This window comes from Calypte anna, chromosome 9 (assembly GCF_003957555.1).
Source record: "Calypte anna isolate BGI_N300 chromosome 9, bCalAnn1_v1.p, whole genome shotgun sequence".
NCBI lineage: Eukaryota > Metazoa > Chordata > Aves > Apodiformes > Trochilidae > Calypte > Calypte anna.
The window spans coordinates 18,160,436-18,181,472 of NC_044255.1; the positions used below are offsets into that span (position 1 = coordinate 18,160,436).

General features: G+C 36.4%; 1 protein-coding gene across 1 annotated transcript; it reads left to right on the forward strand.

Moving 5' to 3' along the window:
* Positions 1 to 422: 422 nt before the first annotated feature.
* On the forward strand, positions 423 to 20,268 carry CCDC39 (coiled-coil domain containing 39). Its single transcript, XM_008497835.2, has 20 exons — positions 423 to 591; positions 1,062 to 1,181; positions 2,436 to 2,582; positions 3,427 to 3,585; positions 4,554 to 4,646; positions 4,731 to 4,859; positions 6,032 to 6,223; positions 7,737 to 7,840; positions 8,176 to 8,308; positions 10,885 to 11,079; positions 11,805 to 11,969; positions 13,214 to 13,351; positions 13,935 to 14,143; positions 15,419 to 15,542; positions 16,699 to 16,858; positions 17,903 to 18,009; positions 18,690 to 18,830; positions 18,991 to 19,170; positions 19,385 to 19,470; positions 20,109 to 20,268. Exons 1-20 carry the CDS (start codon positions 481 to 483, stop codon positions 20,266 to 20,268), a joined length of 2,853 nt encoding a protein of 950 aa, XP_008496057.2. The 5' UTR covers positions 423 to 480.
* Positions 20,269 to 21,037: the final 769 nt, after the last annotated feature.

The following is a 21,037-nucleotide window of genomic DNA, read 5'->3' on the forward strand; positions in this document are numbered from 1 at the left end:
TCCTAGACATCTGCCACCGGGTGTCACCGCTAGGAGCAGAACTGCCCCGCCTGGCCCGGATCCGGGTTGGTGCAGCCGTGACAGGGCCGGGGCTCCGGTGGGGAGGCACTGCGCGGGGTCTCTGAGGCGCTGCCAGCCCAAGGTCAGCCGAAGGCTCTGGGCCTGGCGCCTTCCACTTCAGGAGGCTGACAGATCACTGGGGGCAAAGCCATCGCCCGCTGACAGCCCTGGTTAGGAGTGCCGTAAGCACTCGGACATTAAGAAGCTCGGGGCTCCCAGCTCACTCCGGGCCGTTCTCCTCCCCGGGGCGAGTAGCCGGGGCGCTGAGGCGGCCAACGGCCGGGGCGGGGCGGGAGGCGGCTCCCGCCTCAGCGCCTTCTCGTTGGCTCCGCCGCCGGGGAGTCGCCGTTGCTAAGGGGCCCGGCGACGCCAGGCCCGGTCCGGTCCGGTCAAGCTTCCCCTTTGACTGGCACAGCGGCCATGGACAGCGTCGGCAACCACTCCACCGCCTCAGTGCTGGCCGAGCTCCAGTGGGACGATGGCTACGCCGTCCCTGTGGCCAACGCGGAAAACAAGGAGCTGGAGGACCAAGTGAGCAGCGCGGGGCTGCGGCCGGCCAGGGAGGAGAGGAACCCGCCTGCCGACAGCGGTTCCGGAGGGTTCCCCCGGAGGGTTCTCCCCTCGTGGGGGTCGGGTGCGAAGGGAAGGGGGGAGCGAGACCCTCCCCTTAAAGCGTGAGACCCCCGTCCTTGCAGGATGTGGGCTGCGGGGCTGCTCCCGCACCGAGCTCCGCCGGCGCTCCTCAGGGTGCTGCGGAGCCCGCTCCACGGGGTGGTGCCCCCCCCCGTGGTATTGGGTATCCTGTAGATGAACAACAGTTCTTAATGGCAAAAGTATCTTTGCCACTGCCCTTTCTTCTGAAATTTTAGTGCTTCGGAGGAACGTGGCCCATACTTCCTAAATTGTTCGGTTGGTAATTGCAATGTCTGTATTTTTAAGTAGTTGCAGGTAATAAGCGCTCACCTAAAAGCAGTTAATTGAAATTTCTAACCCTTAAATAGCTGCAGAAGATGCAAAAAGAAAAACTAAACCTGCAAAATGAGCTGACTGACTTTGAAGAGCGTATAAAAGCAATGACATCCCATTTGAAAAACGTCAGACAGGAGTTCAGCTTCACGCAGGTAAATCGCTCCCTATAGGAGATCCATTTTGTCAGACAGACTTGTAGCCTTACTATCTTTCTGTTGGAGGTATCCCTAGATATTTTTCCAGCATTTCTGTATATTTTTCAGGCCTTTATTTCAGGATTTCCACAGGAAACAAACATTAACCTATATAACTCAAGTGATATTATTTGATGTTCATTAAAAACATCTTCCAAGATCAAATGACAGTACCTAGAAAAAAGCCAAAAAGCCAAGAAAGATGTATTTTAGAATTCTTTATGAATGGGGATTTTTGAAGATGCTAAGAAAAAATTGGTCAAGGAAAATAAACTGGAAGTGTAAGCAAAAAACAAATATATAATGGCTTATAATATTTTCATAATGGTTCAAGAGTTAGTGGTGAAATGCCAGTAAAGAGTTGCTTCATGGACATGAAAAATGATCTGAGATAGGTAAGGTGTAAGTCTCTGTTTGCACTTCAAGTTAATTGACCAAAACAGGTGGTTGAGATTTCAAAAAAATCCTGACCCAAAGCTGCACACCTTTTAGGTAAAACATATCCTAGGTGAAAAAGCCTTAAGAAATTTCCCTCAGCAGAACAATTTTTGTTTGGTTTTTTTGGTGGGTTTTTTTGTTTTTTTTGTGGTTTTTTTTTTTTTTTTTTTTTTTTTTATGTGTGTGAATTAGAGCTAAGTTTTAATCTACACATAAAGATACAGCTCATACTAGTCTCTGTATAAAGTAAGCTTCTAATAAGTAATAGATTTGTTATTATACAAGGAAGAAAACCTCTGTTAAATCACTTCTGTCATATAGGTCAGACAATACAGAGATACTGCTGTAGGCAGCCTGCGTGGTGTTCTGTCTCTGAACAAAATAATAAAATTATTTCTTTTGCTCTGCATCCTGAATCTGACATAAAGCTGCTGGTGATCAGGAGACACAGATTTTGACTCTGAAAGGTTCAGATTCTGAATCTTGGGTGAAATATCTTTGAATTTTTTTCTTAGTGCTGTAAATTGTTGATGTGTGGATATCCAACACCATACAATGTGTGTGCATGTGTATTTATATATTAGAATACATATATTTGAGATAGTAAAATCCAAACAATAAAGTTGCTGTGAAAATTCTTGCATTTACTTGACAAAATCATATTGTCTCTGACTTGGGATTTGGTCACGCATAAAAAAAGTGTTTTGGTTTGGTTTGGTTTTTTGTAACATGCCTCTTGTTTATTGTAAAATGCTGAACTGTATTATTCTCTAGTCTCTTTACAAAGCCAGAGAGAATGAAATTGAAACTGAAAAACACTTCAAAGCCATTGCTGAGAGAGAACATGGACGTCTCAAAAGTGACATTAGAAGACTGGAAGATGAGATAGTTTCCTTAAGAGAAAAGAAAAACAGTCAAGAAGTAAGGTTTAAAATTTTTGTCACAGAACACCTATATTGCAATTAGATTTTGACACTGAGAATCTCCTTGCATAAACTGTCCAAGACTTAGCAAATACTAACCAGATACTGAAAGGCTGCACTTCATGTTCTTATAGCCCTTAATACCAGATATACAGATACACATCCATATCACCATCTTGTTAATGGTTTAAAAATTGGTGGCAAATGTTCTTCCTCACATAAACTTCAGACATGATTTCAATGTAAAAAAATTGCTTTGCATTGAAAAAAATATAATTAATCTAATAGTATCTAATTACAGGTGTATTTCTGTTTAATGGAACTGTCACTTTTTCTTTCTACAAATAATTTAAATTATGTTCTTTTTTTATTTATTATGTTCTGTCTTTCATCTCACTAATTCCATTTATAATCTTCAGTCTCTCAGAATGGGCAGCATGATGAAAATATCCTTGCTATTCAGCTGGATCCAGAGTTTCTCACAGTTGTGTCAGGAAGCCTCTGCCTCTTCACAGTCATGTGGGGCCATTTACAAATTGATGTGCAGGATAAGGATCTAAGAACTGGGCCTTAGTGTGTGAGGAAGAAACTTTAGTGTGTGATGCCTCAGATCAACTTATTATGTGAGATAAATATTCCACATATAGATATATCTTGTCAGAGGCTGACTTTAAAATTATTTCCATTTTAAGTTTATGGTAACCTAATGTCTTTTTTCTTCTTTAAGACTAGGATGTGTATTAGTATATTATACTCAAGTGTAATACACCATTAAAAAAAGTAAACTTTAAAATCTTTGACAACCTAATATTAACCCTTTAATTTATCTCTGATCTTACTAGAATACTATAAATAAAACCACAAAGAAGCTGGAAAGCTTAAAAGAACAGATGAACTGTGATGAGGAAGTTCTGGAGAGCTGGATAAAGGAAACCAAACGTAAAGACAATGATACTATCACAATCCAGAAGTATGCACTGCAAGATGAAGGGAAACTGGGAGTAAGTAGAAATGACAGCAGCTTTGGGAAACAAAACAGACAACCATTTTAGCATGTGAAGACTTTGTTATTAAGTAAGATGGACATAAAATGCTGCAAAACAGTGCTTTTTCACTGCTTTCTACTTGGCACAACAGTGCAATACAATATGAGGTTCATTTTAAAAGTCAGAGAGAACAGGTTTTTAAAAAAGTGAAAAGCATAATTGAAGAAATTCATTTGTTCACCTGGGTAAAATCAAAGCCTGAGTTTTTCGGAGGAAGTGCTCATATGGTAACAAAGCCTAGAAAACAGTGTTACTGTATTTAGAGAAGAGTTTGTTCAAAAATGGATGCCAAACATAGACAAATAATGTAGATTTTCCCACTAGAACTGAATTTGTTAATATTACTGGGAACAAAGTACAGCTGTTTCAGTAAAGCTGCCTACAGTAATGAGTAGGTATAAATAGACACTCCAGTCACAAGTTCAGACTTTAGAATACTGGCTTTTTTTAGTTCTCAAGTATAATATAAATTTAGAGGTAAGCATCCCATTTAATATTCTTTTGAGCCTTTAGATTCAGGGAGAAGAAAATTGATTTTTTACTCATTAAATACTAAAGCCAAAAACTTTAGCTTACCCAGACAGTCTGACTGCCATCATTTATGTCAGCAAGTCACACAGCAGAGTAGGAATAGTAAAGTGAAATAGCTAATGCTAAAGGCACCATGTACACATTTACACATGGTGGAGGGTTACTTTAGCCTAGCTCCCTAGCTCCAGTTTCATCCCAAGGGGTGAAAAGAGATTAGAGCCTCTTGTATGACCAAAAATTTGGAAGGCTAGAATCTGTTTTATCTTGTCCTCTGAAACACCATAAAATTCATGCCTCAATAATTTAACCCCTCATAGCAGAGCATTCAGAATTCACAAGACATTATATATTTGTTTTCAAATATATTATATTTTCACATCCTGTCATTTTAGGCATTAACTCTTCAAGTAGAAAAGTTGGCCATGCAAGCAAATCAGAAGCGCAGAGCCCTTGATAATGAGCTTACAGAAACCATAACAGCTCAGGTTTGTGCTTCAGGTTCTTGAAGATATTTTGTTACATATGAAGTTTTTAAATCAAAAATCACAGGTGTGCTTTCTTTTAAACAGATAGAGCTTGACAAGACAGCTGAAGATTTTCGCAGAGTTCATCAGGAAAGGCAGGAAGTCATCAGGCAGTGGGAGAATGCAATACAGCAGATGCAAAAAAGAGATCAACAGATTGATCATTGTGCTTTGGTAAAACTGCTGTAACTGATCCTTATATCAGCCCACTTTTGTATCTGTACTATTGAAAGGAATTTTTTCAGTCACACATAGAATGATTTGGTCTTTAAGATGTTCAGGGTTCTTTTTGTGTTTATCCCTGTATTTTATTAAATTGTTTCCAAGTTCAGGTATTACTGGATTGTTTTCAGAATTTATTTTCAAAGCAGCATCTCTCAGTGTAAGTAATGGTGCTCTGCTTGATCCTAGGTAAGATTTAATTTTTAATTTCAAGGTTGCTGGAAAATACAAAGCAATTTCAGTTTTTTCCTGTGATTTAATGAGAAGCAACAAGATGGAGTGTTATTTCTAAGAGTGTAAGGACAGTCAGCTGCAAAGAGAGGATTCTGTGCCTGGGATAAGATATAAAAATGAAAATAGAACATTTATTATTGAAGAAATTAGCATTACTACCTCTATGAACAAATGCATTACTAAAATAAATGGCAGAATCATGACAAATAATCATATTAAGGTTAAAAATTGGTCCTTCAGTACATTCTGCAACTGTAGAGAAGCAACAGCAATCTTCTAATCCAAAAAAGATCCTGTTGGGTCTTATGACCCAATATTCATTTCTAAAAGATATGGTCTTCATTGGTTTTGTCAATGTCTTATGCAGAGCTGGCACAATGGCAAGAGGTACAAATTAAGTAAATTTTTCAGTGGCTTTGTCAGAAGAAGGGAGAACTTCCCACAAAGTTCTGCAGGGCTATAGCACAGATGAATCAGAAAAAGACTGAAAGATCAGTGGAAATAAAAAATTAGAAATGTAAATTCCAAAGGAACAGTGTCTGTTTTTGAAGGGAAGGGGAAAGCATAATTACACATACAGGAAGGCTCTACCTAAATCCTGCTAGTATTTTCCTGCTGAAAGAATATTAGCTTTGTTATGTTGCCCATATGGGTATTAGGTTCATATATTTCAGAAGATTCTAATCCAAAACAATGGTAGTATTTCGTGTGGTGATGTATTGGTGGAACAAATTAGTGAAATAAAGTAATTTAAGAATGATGATGATTTAAGATAACTGAGCTGTCTAATGCAAAGAGTAGTCATAACAGTGATCCTCTGGTTGCACCCTTTATTAATCTAACCCATTTTAACCAATGGAAGCAAATCTAAAATGTTTTTATCCTGACAGCTAATAGCAGAGATAAAGCAGGAGATCAGAAATAAAGAAATTGTGCTGAAAGAGAAGACTTCCTTTTTGGTAAATGAAACTCTTAATAATATGGAATATGAAAAGAAAATTTCTTCGGCTGACCGGGAAGCTGCCAGCCTCCGAAATGAGTATCAGTATCAGGATACTTGCAGAGTGCAGCTGCAGGATGAGGTAAGGATGACCATAAAGGTCAGAAAATCAGACTCAAAATGTAACTTCTAAGTACCACTCGACTAGATGGAGGAAATATAGGAAGAGCATTTGCTTTTCTCTGGTTTTATACTGGATTCTTAATAATTCAAGAAAATCTATGCTCTTCTTGGTGTACTGATTATTATTTGGATCTGACCCCTTTGCTTAATACTTTCATTGGTAGTGGTGAGGAGATCAGCTTGTATTCTCTGTTGTGTTGGTACAGAATGGGCTATTTATTTTCTTAAATGTTTCAGAAGGAGGCATGTCCTGCCTTTAGCATTAGTAGTCTGCAGTATGGTATAAAGATGAGATAAATCTCCTCCAGATTTCAATCAATTTTTATCCTGTACTCTCAGAAGTGAGTGTTGATGGCTTGAGTCAGGTTAAAATTCCTAAAAAACTCAAACATTTTTTTCCATGGCTTTCTTATCAAGGGGCAGTAGGAGAGGGATGCCTTGTAAACAGGCCATCCTGATGTTCTCCCTGCTTAAAGCCCCTGCACTTAAAGCTAAGTATGAGCTGTACAGCTTAATTATTTAAATACCTGTAGAAGTATTTCTAACAGGTAATTGAAGTCTCATGGCTCTGTTGAGAAAGGATACACTTGTATTACCTGAGTAAGTATTCCTTTAAGAAAATGGTAATATAAGCAAGCTTGGTGATTTAAAAAACTTGCACCTGCTGTTGCCTTAACTTTGGAGAGCTTCTCTGCAGCAGGTGGTTCATAAACTGATATCCTAATTAAACTGTAGGTAGATCAGGCAAGGTGCAGGCTGTTACATTACCCTGTAATTCATGCAAACTTGGTTTTCATCTCTAAGCCATGAAATTCTTGCTTGGCATTTTTTTACAATTAATACAACATAATGTGATAATGAGAAATCTCCCATTATTATTAGGTATTAGAACAACTGTGGCATGCAGATGAGAAACAAGAAAAAGACTTACAGTTCACCTGACAACTTGTCACCTCCAAGTTTCTCATTCTGGTAGAGTCCAGCTATTTTCCCTTGATCAGGTTTCTTCACCTGTGAAAGTGAAGACAATTAGACTTACACTGTGATACTGCAAAGACTAAGAAGCTACTGATTGCAAAGTATTATTATCTTGTTGAATTAGTGTATACTATCATGTAATTTTTACCAAATTAAATGTCTGTCTATTTTTGTCACAGCATTCCCTTATCTGAATCAGAATAATTTTGTATACAACGATTTTTGAATTGGAAATATTTAATAGATATAAAACCACGCACAGAATCTGTTGGGTAAAAACTGCAGCCCACAGCACCTTCATAATTCTTTTAATTACTAAGTATTTTGTATTCAGACGACGTAAATTAGATTTACAGCACCTCAGAGTTTGTGGTGCTTCTCATTTGGAAAATATTGTTAAAAAGAAACAGAATATTCTCTAATAAATAAGTCCTTTACACTTTCAAATAACCTAAAGTACCAAAGCTTGATTGCTCCATTTTGTGATTTATTAGCTGGATGCTTTGAAATCCGCTGTGGACAGAACTGCTTCTGATCTAGAGTCTTTGAGAACACAAATAACCAATCTGAAGAAAGAAATTCTGAAAAAACAAGCCAGGTAAGAAAAAGACCTTTAAAAATACCAATAGGAAGGATTAATAATATAATCAAATCCTTGAGCTACCAAGAAACCTTAAATAATGTTGATGACTAAAGCCTCCAACTTTCTGGTTACTTCATGTCCTGCACAGTTTCTGTCACTGGGCAGTTAAGGAAATACTCCTGTTCATCCTTGTTTTTAAAAGGCATGAAAAAAATCAAGGTCTTGATTATCATAGGGTAAAGGTTGGCCTGCTTTGTTAGGCAGCTGCTCAGGGAGGTGTGCTGGTTGGTTTTGGCAGTGTTCTATATGCAATATTCATTTAATCTGTCAAATCATGTAATTCTGTTTAGATTAAGCTTTCTCAAAGAAAAAAATGCAAGTCTTTCCAATAAACTGAAGCTTGTGACTGAGGAGACACTCAGTTCAGAAGACAAATCTTTGAGGATGGAAGAAATACTAAAGGAAGAAGAAAAAATTGTCCAGGTAAAATGTTTTTCATGGTTTCTGCAAATGAGGGTTCAGTGAATTTTCAATCTCTAGCTAGAATAAGCATTTATGCATTTAAAAGGAATGCAATTATTAATATAACATGTAGGTAAACAAAAGATGAAGTAATGTGCATATACGTATGTCAGTATCAGTGCTAGGAAAACCCTGGAGGAAAATAAGTAGTCCTAGTAATTCAGAAGGTGTCCCTTACAAACCTGCAAAGAGCTATGATTTTGGAAAATCTGGATTAAAAAATAGTTTGAAACCTTCTTACTAGATTCAGCTGGCCTAGTCTCTCTTTTCATTATTTTAATTGTACTTCATGATACTCTTATACGCTTATGGAATGTTCAATTTAATTTCTGGGTCACTTTAGATCTTATTTTCATGATGAATAAAGGATTTTGTCTGGGAAATGGCATGTACAAGTTGTAATATGGGGACTATTTTTTAACATGTGGGATATTTTTTAAAATCAAACCTACTTCTTATGCTGCAAGTTTAACACAGGAAAAAAAAGATCCTAATTAATTATCTGATTACCTGCAAAGGGCTTTTAAATAAATTAAATATTGCAATGTCATCATCTGAACTTTCCTACATTTCAGAAACAAATTCCATTTTGTCATTTTGCTGCTAATCCACTCAAACAATTTTACAACTTAGCTTGTGACTGAGCTTGGTACAAATATTTTTTATGCTTGCCTGGACAACTGAGCACTGGATATGCTGAAGCTGTCGTTACTGTAAGATGAGCAGCCTAAATGAATGAGACAGCAGGTGTTCCCACACAGGTGACAATGTACCTCTATCTGTGTGTATCACTGTAGAGTAACTGTTTTTTCTTTTCCTAATTTGTGTTTCCTGTAGCATGTATGTGAAATAATCCCTTGGCATTGACCAAGTGTTATTTTTTCAAACTTTTGAACTCCACAGGCATTAACTGTACATTTTAAATATAAATACAGAAACTAGAGAGGGGATGTCTTTCTGTTACAGAGTTTCTTAAATTACAGGCCTTACTTACTGTTTGGTTTGGGGTTTTTTTCTGTTTAGTTTCATTTTTTTTTATTATTATTTCCAAGTTGGACTGATATAACATTTAATTAAAATGGGAAACTTATTTGCTTCCCCTTAAGACTGTTTCCAGGCTGGCTGAACAATTAGCAGGGTTTCTCTACTTGCATCTGTGGCGGATAACCTAAGATGACATTGAGCTTCGCAGCTCTACAGCTTCAGGGTGATATCCTAACTGGGATGAACTCTTCCTGAACAATGTCTGTAATGCATTAGTCAGAAGCATGCTTTCCATCACCATTAGACACACATGGCTATTTGCTGCATCTATTAATTTACTGTGAAGAGATATTTACAGGAACAATGTGGATGAAATGTCACCGTTCTGTGCTTCAGTTCTGTGATACTTCTTCTTCAATCTGTGGACAAACAGTGTTGCACAGTGGAGCTTACTGAGTAACCTTATCTCTACTAACAAACTCACTTAAAGGGAGAGAAACAATTTGTATTTAAATAAATTAATTTAGATATGCAAAAAACGACTACAAAATGAAGGTCAAATCATGATCCAGTTTTAATTAGTGCATTCCTCATTGTTACTAGCTTCAGAAGCACAGCTCAGAACTGGGCACATGCATAAAAACTTCAGAAATTAAATACCTTTGTTCAGGCATGATCCAAAAGCTCACTGACACCAGTGTAAAATGCTACAGACCATAATGATTTCATATTAAACTTACACCTGCTTTTTACATCCTGAGTTTTGGATTTGGAATTGGACTTGCAGCAAGTTCAACTACAAAAAAAAATCTGGTAGAGTATGATAAACTGTTAGAGAAGTTAAACTTATCTTTTGCCATTATTGAAGCCAGCGAGATTGTTCACAAGCAAATTTCAGAATATATTCATATAGAATCCAGAATAAACATATTCTTATGTAAAAAGGAAAAAGAAAATTATCCCAACTTTGTTTGGTTTCTCTACATATCAGGTTACCTAAAATATTCAGCAGTCTTAGTGTAGCAGACACCACTTAAACCTCATTTCCTGCACTGATTTAGGCATTAATGGCAACTTACCACTGAGAATAAGGAAGTAATTCTAAAATGTTTAATTTTTCAAACAAAATTACTCCAACTTATATAAACACACATATGTACAAACATATGCATACACAGGAATGCTTTGTATTATATGTCTCCAAATATTCAAGTATACTAGAAGAAATAAGGAGGGTTTTTTTGAAAGAAGAACAGGAGTTTAGTTTTCTGAATGGCTGAAAAGAGCAGCATTCCCACAATGAAAAAAAAAAAAGTGATATAATAGTAGGGTAGGATCCAAGTTGAAATGAAAAAAAAATAAAAAAAGAAAAATAATTACATTCACTTCAAGTCCAGGACTTTACTTGCCAACAATTTGGAGACCTGTAAGATTCTGTATTTATAATTAATAGTAAGGTATTGAAAAATTTTCAACTTTCTATATATGATCAATAAAGGCACTAACTCCTCAGAAATCACGTTACTTATTAATTCTTACTCCTTAATCACTAGGAAAAAGAAGCAGAAATCAACCAGTTAAAAGAATTATTTTTCAAGAAAAGTCAGGAACTAAAGCTGCAGAAGGATAAGGAGAAGTGTGTTCTTGCAGAAATTGAGGGAAGTCGAAAATCACTTAAAAGTCTTAAGAATCGACTGCAGAGATTCAATGCAGATGCATTAAAACAACAAGAATTAATATATAACCAGGTAAACATATAATCAGGTAAAATATTAATATATTTTATACTAGGATTATTTCTTGGGTCTAATGAGAGTAAATTGAGCTGTGTAATTTTTTTTAATATCTTGCTATTTTGGAAATAGTGTGCAGTATAATTTGGAGTCTGAATTTATTTCTGTCTCTAGATGTGTGGGTAAAATTGAAATAACCAAAACTTGCTATAGTAACACATACATTATGCACTTATATATTTCATTATTTTTTGGATCTTCTGCTTTTCCCACTGATTTCTCAAATCGGTTCTTTACTTTCATCCCCCTGAACCACAGACACCTCAGGGTAAATTTTTGAAGAAATAAAAGAGGTACATGCCAAAATCCTGTTATTCACTAATTGGATTTTGTGCATATTTCCTATGCATCACTTTGAAAATTTGTTCTTTTACATCAGCATCCACTGGTCACAGCAAGATGGCAACTCATCAGTAAGCCTCCCTACAGCAGAGTGTGCTGTGTGTGCTTTGTTACTCTTCTAGAAGATTACTCCTGAACCATCACTGCACATCAGTCATCTAAGAATATTTTGCTAATGAGGTCTATAAGCCATAAATTATTATAAAACAATAGCTTAATTGGGTGACTGTCCTAAAGCCAACATTTAGATTCAAGCTAACATCCAATGTTTTGGCTTTACAGGAAGGCTATACTTGCTTATCCCAAACTATTAATTATCTTTAAAATTACTTTAACAGGATTTTTATATTCAGCAAATACAGAGGCGGCTGTCACGGTTGGAAGGGGAGGTTAATGAAGATGAAAAACAAGTTTTGGAAGCAAAAATTGCTGAACTTAAGAAAACCCTAGAAGAAAAGCAAAATACATATGATGTTTTAAAAGGACAGCACAGGAAACTTCAGGTAACCTCCTTGGAACATCAAGTTGACTGCATTACCTCTCAGAAACTGAGTGAACGAAGCAGATTGGGTCTTATTAATTAATATATTGGTATTAGATTAAAAAGATAACTGAACTTTGTGTTACCCCGTGTAGAATACTTCATACGTTCCCTCTACTTTGCAGAAAAATGGGTCATTAGTGCACAACTCAGACACCTTAGTGTGAAGACTTAGAATGTCAAATTAAGGTGTCATATCAAGATGTGACTGGCGGCTTGGAAATGCCTGAATTTATCTCTAGGACCATACAGAAAATGGAGAATGTTATTCTGTGATGCTAGTTGGTATAGGGTAACATTATGCAATTGAAGGGACAGTATTTGAATTAGTTAACCCCATCCAGATAAATAATTCAGAAATACTGTTTTTCTGTGAGAATTTTGCCTATAAATGCACATTCTCCTGTTTTCCACTATGCACAGACTATCATTAATTCTCTAAAAAAATGCACTTATCTTTAATGTACATATGAGCCAGTCAGTTATTCTGTACCCAATTTCTAATTTTTATTTCTTTTTAGCAAAAATGTATTTATTTCTTAATCAGCTACATTTTAGCACATTAAGAAAACTCTCATCAAGACAAAAGTCAGATTTTTAATAAAACACCAGAGCTTATTTCTCAGAGTGATAATTAAGGAAAAAATGAATTAATTTAGCTTGGGAAAGGAAATACTTATAGGAGAGCTTTTTAACTGGAGATCCATGCAATAGCAAGGTTTAATGTTGGGCAACTGGTGCCCACACTTTGTTTTTGAGGAGATGCAAAACATGAGCTGTGAGTATAACCAGACACTGAGGCACACCTTCAGGAACTTGTTCATATTCTGTAGACAGTTTTATGAAGACAAACTATGGGTATCAAAGTCATAGTCACACACACCAGGAGCTTTTTAATTTTTTTTTAATATATTGACCAGAATATGTGATTATACTACAAGTGCCTTATTGGCTGAAAGATCTATATTGTGTAATTAATAATCACTATACTCTAAATAAAATCAACAATGGCATTACTATTACAACAGCACTCTGCATGAGGACAGTAATGCTCTAGGCACTGTTTGCAGAGCAGCATATGGACACAAGAAGATAATGGTCTCTGGTTCCAGGACTTAAAAATGTATCTAATTTAAAATTAACTAGCAGCTTTTGTTGCAACCCACATTTGCTGAAATAAATTAAATATAACTTGTTTGGAAACAGAATGATGTCCATTTGATCAAGAGAGCAATGGAAAAGACAGGAGAAGAAACAGATGGCATGCTGATCAAGATAAATGAACTAAATATTTTCAATGAGAGATCAGATCAGGAGTTAAAAAAAGCTAAAGCCACTAAGCAGGTACAGTATTATTTTGAAACTTTGATAACAGAGCACACATTGTTGGTTGGTTTTGGTGGACTGTTTTTTTTTTTGAAACACAAACTCTATTTCATCTGGAGGCTGTTTAACCCCTCTCACAGTGCTACATTATTTTATCTCTTGGAACCCTCTGTGTAGTTTCTCAATATACACCTTCCTTCCCAAACTATGAAGTAATTTCCATCATTGTTATCTTACTTGGTTCAAATAAGATATTAACTGCTTCAGAAGGCTCCTTGTAAAGTCTCCTTATTTTCTCTGAAACGTCCTAAACTGAAAGAAGGTTGTAGATTGAGAAGTCTAACAACCCATAACTCAGTCCAATTAAAAATCCTGATGAATTCATGTAAAACCATTCAGGAAACAATCTAACCCTATCATACTCACTATGCAATCTGTTAGCAAAGGAGGAAGTGAGAACACTTTTAACTGCAGAACAAAATGAGTCTTACAGTTGTATATACATTAAAGATAAAATAATGGATGCTTTATAAAAAATGTCATTTAGAAAACAATTAAAAACAATGCTTTCTTATTTTGAGAACTTTTTGGCATTTATTAGGAGATGATGGTCGAAGATAATCTCTTAAAACTAGAGTTGAATCGTCTTCAAGATATTCTATGTAATAAGACAGAGAAAGTTCTAACACTGGAAAAACAAAAACTGGAGTTGAAGAGAGCCATAGCACAAAGGACTGAGGAAATCAGGATACATAAGGCAATGCTGGATTCCCAGATAAGACTTGTGGATCAGGAACGGCAACGCATAAGGTACCTTTTCTTGAATTAAACTTTTAAGGTTTTTTGAGTACATTTTATATGGGGACTTACTGAAAAAGAGAAGCATTTCACCCAGTTTCATCGATTAAGATAAAATAAATCTTGTTCCAAGTTATATACTGAGACAGTTGAGACTAGCAAGAAGTGCCTTCTCCAAAATCCAGCCTACAGCTTGAGCCACTTAGTGAACAGAGAACACTGTTTTTTTTCTGTTTGAGATGATCCTCTACAGTACTGAGAGGAAACCTCAGTTAAAAACATTTTTTAAAGTAAATGTCATGCACGTGACCCTGTATTTTTCAGAACAATCAGGTAATGGGAAGTCATGTGACTGGCAGTATAGCAATGTATTTCAAAGAAGAAAATTAAATAGGGTTTACTCCCAATTGCTTGATAAAACTGTAATTTCTAGAAAAATTTCATAGAAGTCCATCTGTTTTGGAGCTTTATGTTGGTGGCTTTTATTTGGTTGGTTGTTTTTTGTTTGGTTTTTTCCTTTTTAACAAATAAGCTGTCCCCTATGTGTCCTATATAATGAAATTAAACCTTTTGAATTATGTGTGTATTGTGTTATATAACATGAAATAACATCTCCCTTTAGCAATAATCAGTGCAAAGTATCTGGGACAGTTTTAGCCCTGAAATCCCAGTATCTGTATCCAGCCAAAAATCAATGCTGAACTGCTGAAATCTGGCAGGCTTTTTATTCACTCCTCTGCTCACCACACCCCACACAATAGGAAATTAGAGTGATTTAGTGTGACTGAAGCTTAACTGCTCACCGAGGGTGCAGACTGTGTGGCTTTTTTCCTTTGATAATTACACAGCTAATTGATGCTTCCATGTAATTTGATTTGGGGTTGTTGCCTCCTGTTGCTGATGCTCATGTAGTAGTGGCAATATTAAGATAGTATCAGCAGGGGGCAGCTTGGCATTTAAATCCCACAGCTGCACAAACCTTTCAAAATTTTTGGGGAGGACTGGGGCACATGGCCTCCCAGGATACAGCGATGTGACAAAAATCTGACTCAATTTAGAACTGCAAAACAAGTGTAGATAACCAGGAAAATGGATGATTGGAACCATGAGAACACAAAAAGCTACAAAAAAATGTAGTCATGCAAGTGCTACCTTCCTGCCTCCTGGTACCAGTGCAGACTGGTGAAATAACACCAGTAATTTAATCTGTTATAGCAAGAACTGCCCACAAGACACTACCCAAACCCTTTGTCAACCTGTTGCATTTTTTTTTCCAAAATAAATCAGTGCTGAATTTCAAGATCGCCTAAGTAAAATTGATAAACTGAGGTGCAGATATGAACTTCTTACTTACATGATGATGCCACCTGAAGGAGAAGAGGAAAAAACTCAAATCTACTACATAATTAAGGTATTTTAGTAACATAATTCATTTTAATTCAAGTATTTAAGCTATAGATTTCCCTAGGGTCTATTTAATTCACTAAGACAACCTCCTTGCCTACAGCTTACTTTCAGTCTGCTTCACATTATCCAAGTGTTGGTTATTTAAATGCTGCAGAAATTTCATATACTGTGGTCAGTCCTAATGTCAGCTGAGCATTAATTTTTAGCTGTTTGAAAATTTTCACTTTCGTGCTTGTTAATTTACACACTTTATCACAGTCACATGATCTTAAATTCTTCTAACCTGCAGTGTTACTTTCAGGTATTTATTTCATCATAAGTGTAGAAACCTTAAGGAATGTCAGCTTTCCCCTTTTTGCATACTTTAGCTTTTCATGGGGAAAAAACCAGAAAAAAACCCAACCATCTTTATCCATAACACAGTATCCTGATTCTGGAACAAAAATCTCTTCTTTTTGATCTCTACAGATTTTTTTTTTTTTAACTCTTAAAGAAAAAGGCAATCTTGGCTCTTAAGTTTGGCATTTTTTAATGATGTTATTTCTGCTAATGTGAGATCCAGCAGAAGACCCTCAGTAAATCCTCTGTAATCACTGTAGCTGTTTTCCTACTACAACTAAGGAGATTTCCCACCAGATGAGATTTTCTGAGGGACTCTAGAAACTTGTCCCTTGACCAGCTGATGTGTTTTTAAAATTTTACTGATAAATACATTAAGACTGGCAAGTGAGTAATTCCTAGACAAACTGGCTGACTTTTAACACTCTGTTTATGATTTTATATAATGTACAATCTCAGCTCTTACTTTGATACTGTGGCTAAGGGAACAGATGTGAAGTGGTTGCTGCAGTTCACATCAGCAGTGCAAAGCATGGAAATGGCTGGTACACCCTGTGGCTACTGCTGATCAGGACTTCATGAGCATAGATGAAGAGGCAGATACCTATAATGAAATGCACCTAGATGAAATACCTCAAAGAACTTCCAATACTTGAAGTTACCTAGTAACTCAAATCTCAGTACAAGCCTGACAACACAAATAAAAGTTCAACATCAACCTTGTATTTTAACCCCTAGATACTGCAGGTTATTTTTTTGTATTATTTTCCTAATATTTTAAGTATGTGCCCAGTCACCTAAAATACCAGTTTTATTTTCAGGCTGCACAGGAAAAGGAAGCACTTAAACGTGAAGGTGATGATTTAGATGCGAAGATCTGCAAAGCTGAAAAAGAAATTGTAGCTCTGGAAAACACTTTGTGCATAGTTAATAACTGCAACACCAATTACCGAAACTCTTTCAAGGAAGTCACTGAGACAAGTATGTAAAACACAAACTATTTCCAATGTGTTACAGATGGAATGTAGTAATTTTTAATTCAACTATAGTGGGGAAATTCTATGGCACAAAAGAAGGAATCCCCAAGACAGAGTGAACTGGTAGTAGCACAAGGAGTGTAATTCACATGCTTCTGCAAGTAGTTTAGCAGATTAAGCACAGAAGTGTAGTAGGGTGTCATTAACTAATATTTACATTTTTACACCTGCCATATTTGATCTCTAAGTTTACACAGATTTTGTGAATTGTCCTAAATAGCAGCATTCAGAAGAGGTAACGCATAAAGACAGTTATGGGGGGGAACAAGTCATTACTGGGAGAAAGGAGAGAATGCTGAAGTATGTAGGGCTAGTGGATAAGATTTTCCATGTACAAAAAGCATGACTTTCTCTGCAGTGCTGCATCACACAGAGCTACTCATTCAAATGACAGAAGCAGAGCAAACTGTGGTTGTTGCCCTTCCTGTAAGTCAGCTCAGGCACAAAACTGTACCCAGAGCAACAACACAGGCAGCACAGACTCATGTACTCCAGGGATGAAGAATGATCCCTTGGCTACACCACTATTGCTGACTTGCAGATGCAAGGAGAGTAGTAACCTATTATCTGGGTAAATGATAAGGAAGAGTAAAACTTGAACTGCATTATTTTGGTGTAGTGTCAGCAGATTTAAAAATATGGATGACCTAACTACAAGTTTTTGAATACTGGCAACTCCTCAGAATTCTGGAAATTATCTTCATCTCTCATCTCATCTCATTTCCATTTCCGTTGTGCCCTCTGCTGGCTCTGGAAACAGTAAGGCTTAAATCATTCTCTCTCATGAAGCCAGTTACTTTTTCACAGTGATACAGAATTAGTAGTAAATTATTTAAAAATACTTCAAACCAAATTTAAACCTTGAAGTCTCTATAATACTCCCAATACTAAAGTACTGTGATGCAGTTAATTCAATGTGAAACTTAAAAATGGAGTTGTATACACACTTTGTATAGCATTAATGCTGCCTCATTGTTTGGGATCACAGGTGAGGAATATGAGGAAAAACTGAAATTAGAGGGGGAGAAAAGAGCTGCTGATGAAAAATACAGATACAAGAGAAGACAGATCAAGGAACTGCAGGAAAATCTCCAGGTAGGCAAAAGGTTCAGCCACATAGGCAAGGCTGCAGCATATAGCTAAATCTTTATGAAAGAGAGAGAAACTCTAGAAAAAAAATTTGCCCATTCTCTTTATATAGCTAGAAGTTTCAAAATCCAAGGTGCACAGATGCTCTTTCCTGGCACCTAGGAAAGCAGTTGTATTTTTGTGTAGCATACACCACAGTACCACGTGATCCTGTCCAGTACTGCCAAGATTAAAATCCACACATCTTGTGTCCTCTGCAATCTAAATCCCAGGTTTTTTCTAGGAGAACACACTCAGTTCTATTAGCATTAAGGGTGCTTCAGTTTAAATGGCATTATTTGAGCTAAAGCAAGCACTGCTAAATTAGGCACTGAAATAGTTGTTACTGTGCCAAGTAGACACTACTCACAAGCACATCTGAAAATACATACTTACCACTTCAGTACTACTACCTCCTTCAAGTATTTTTTAAAAGTATTTAAATCATCTGGTAGTCTCTGTATCCAAGTATTTATCCACTACACAGCCTGAAAGGCTGTCAGTTTGAGTTGGTTTAGTGTTGGTACTAATTGCTTGAGCTACATTTAGAAACAAGTAGTAGAGACCCTCCCACTAAGTACTACAAAAAGTGAAAGGATATCATAACTACTATATAAGCTAAAGCTACTTTTCAAATGAATTTGCAGAGCATGGAAAAAAATTTTGATATGGTACTGAAGCAGAAGGCCCTCTTCCAAGAGCAAAACAAGGAAAAACAAGCTCTTATTTTGCAGCTGAACAAAGACATTGAAGAGCAGAAGCCAAAACTAGAAAGGGTTTTAAAACAGGTCTGTATATTCACTAATAACATTTTCTAACTTTATATTGATAGATATAGCATAAAAGCATTGAATTTAAACTTAAGGGGTATATGAAAATGTGTTGTATTTTTGTAATAGTAATGCTTTAAAAAATTATTTTTGTTATTGTGTTAAACTGTGTTAAAAGTGTTCCAGACTTTCCAAAGAAATTCGGGCTCTGAGGCAAACTCAAACAGCAACACAAGAAGAAAGAGACATTGATCTACGTGAACTGAAAAGCTTCAACAGGACCATTGACAAATTGTTAGCTCATGTTCTAGAAGCAAATCCTGATTTAACTACACCCTTTCAAATATACTTTGACCAGGTGAGCTTTCCAGTGAGATGCCAACAAACCCGATTGATAGGTCTAGTCTGAGTGTCCTTCAAGGGCAACTCCTCATTTCAACAACAAACTACACTTGAACACCATTTCCTGCTTTACCTTATCTGCTTACAACATCTCTTACAAACCTTTCTTGTATAACCCCAGTCCTATTACACAACCCTAAGGTCAACTTTTTTCTTTCCCAATTTTCTAGTCTAATTTAGAGCTTCCTACAAGTGCTTCTGCTGGTGATAGTCAAAGTTCTCGATCACCATCCATACACTCACTAGCTTCTACCAGGTAAGTGCTAGCAATGGTTTTTTAGGTTTAGTTTGGGCTGGGTTTTTATTGTTGGCTTAAGCCAACAAAATTAGTCCTTAAAGAAGAAAATTTCCCACTCCTGAAGGTCCTCTCAATCTCACCTCTACTTCTTGAACATTCTATAAAATAAGCATTCTCCTTACACTGTTCTATCTTCCAGTTTAGATTTAATTTTCTAATTAATTAACATAATCAAGTTCCCTATGGCATCCAGAGTTTAAATAAAGCAGTAATTGCATAATAATTAAGTTTACTTTTGCTAACTGTGGCCTAAATAAAAAATGTCATTTCACATTATATAAGCAGAAGTTGGAGCATTTTGTGAGCTCCCTTTCCTATTTAGGCAGGCAGACATGTATAATTTACTAATTACCTTTTTTCCCCATTCAGTACATTTCAACTGATAGTGTCTAATGTGTTGAATCAGTTATGACCCAAAACATGCCCACGGGTTACTTAAGTGATTTGTGTTAATGTCTACAGAGATCTTTTTGTCTACAAAGATCTTACCTAGAGTAAACACTACTGTTGGGAGGCTTTATTATAAGCCACCAGTAGATGCTCTGTTTTAGATACAGGGATTTCTGTGTACTGATGAGTAAATTTTTGTCCTTCAGATCTTCCAGAAGCACAAGTTCAGGCTCTAGTCAGTCAACTTCTTCACCCAAAGTCATCGATCTGAACCTGCCTTTCAGCACTCCTGCAGAAGCAGCTGCTGTTAGTTCTGAGCCATCCAGCAGAGCTAGCACCTCTGGTATTGGTAAAAACAAGAAATAGTCTTAAGGAATCTTTTCAAGGCCACAGTAAAGGCCTTATGATAGTTGAGGCTTTTTAAGTGGTTTATCTATAACTTATTTAGCAAGGTAGCATTAGCATTAATTTCTATCACAAATGTACACTCAACTTCTACAGTGTGCAAGAAATTATCTACATGTTTTAAGCACACGCTTTATATAATAAAGTAGCATTTATATTACTTTTTCATTTTGCTTTTGGAGAACTAAAGATATGCAAAAGCCTTTAAAGCCATTAATTCACTTATCTCATAATGGTGACTTTTGTTAAAGCTGTTAATTTTTGTAAACTGGTATCTTCACTGCTGTCCAAACAGATTATATTGCAAGAATTCAGGAAGAAAAACAAATGCTTCTTTTCAAGGTCAACTTTGACTGGTAGTCATATAGCCGTATCAGATCTACATCTAAATTGAGATGACACTATATGATTAAAATCAGTACAACTCTCCTTTTTCTGTTCAAAATTCTGGAAGACTTTTTTTGCATCTGACACACATCTATAGAATTACTTGGAAAACTTGCAGCTGTTGGTATTGTACAATTTGACACATTGCAGCTCCTTAGTATGTTTGCCAAACTTTTCTGGAGATGTAAAGAGAGCATAACATTTTCCACAGTATGGCTGCTGCTATCCGTAAAGCAAATACCTAGAAACAAAAAAACCCCAAAGATTCACTCAAACTTACCTGGAAAATAAACACTGTTTTAAAACTGTCTTTACTTCATTTGGGTTTGTTTTTTTACATTAC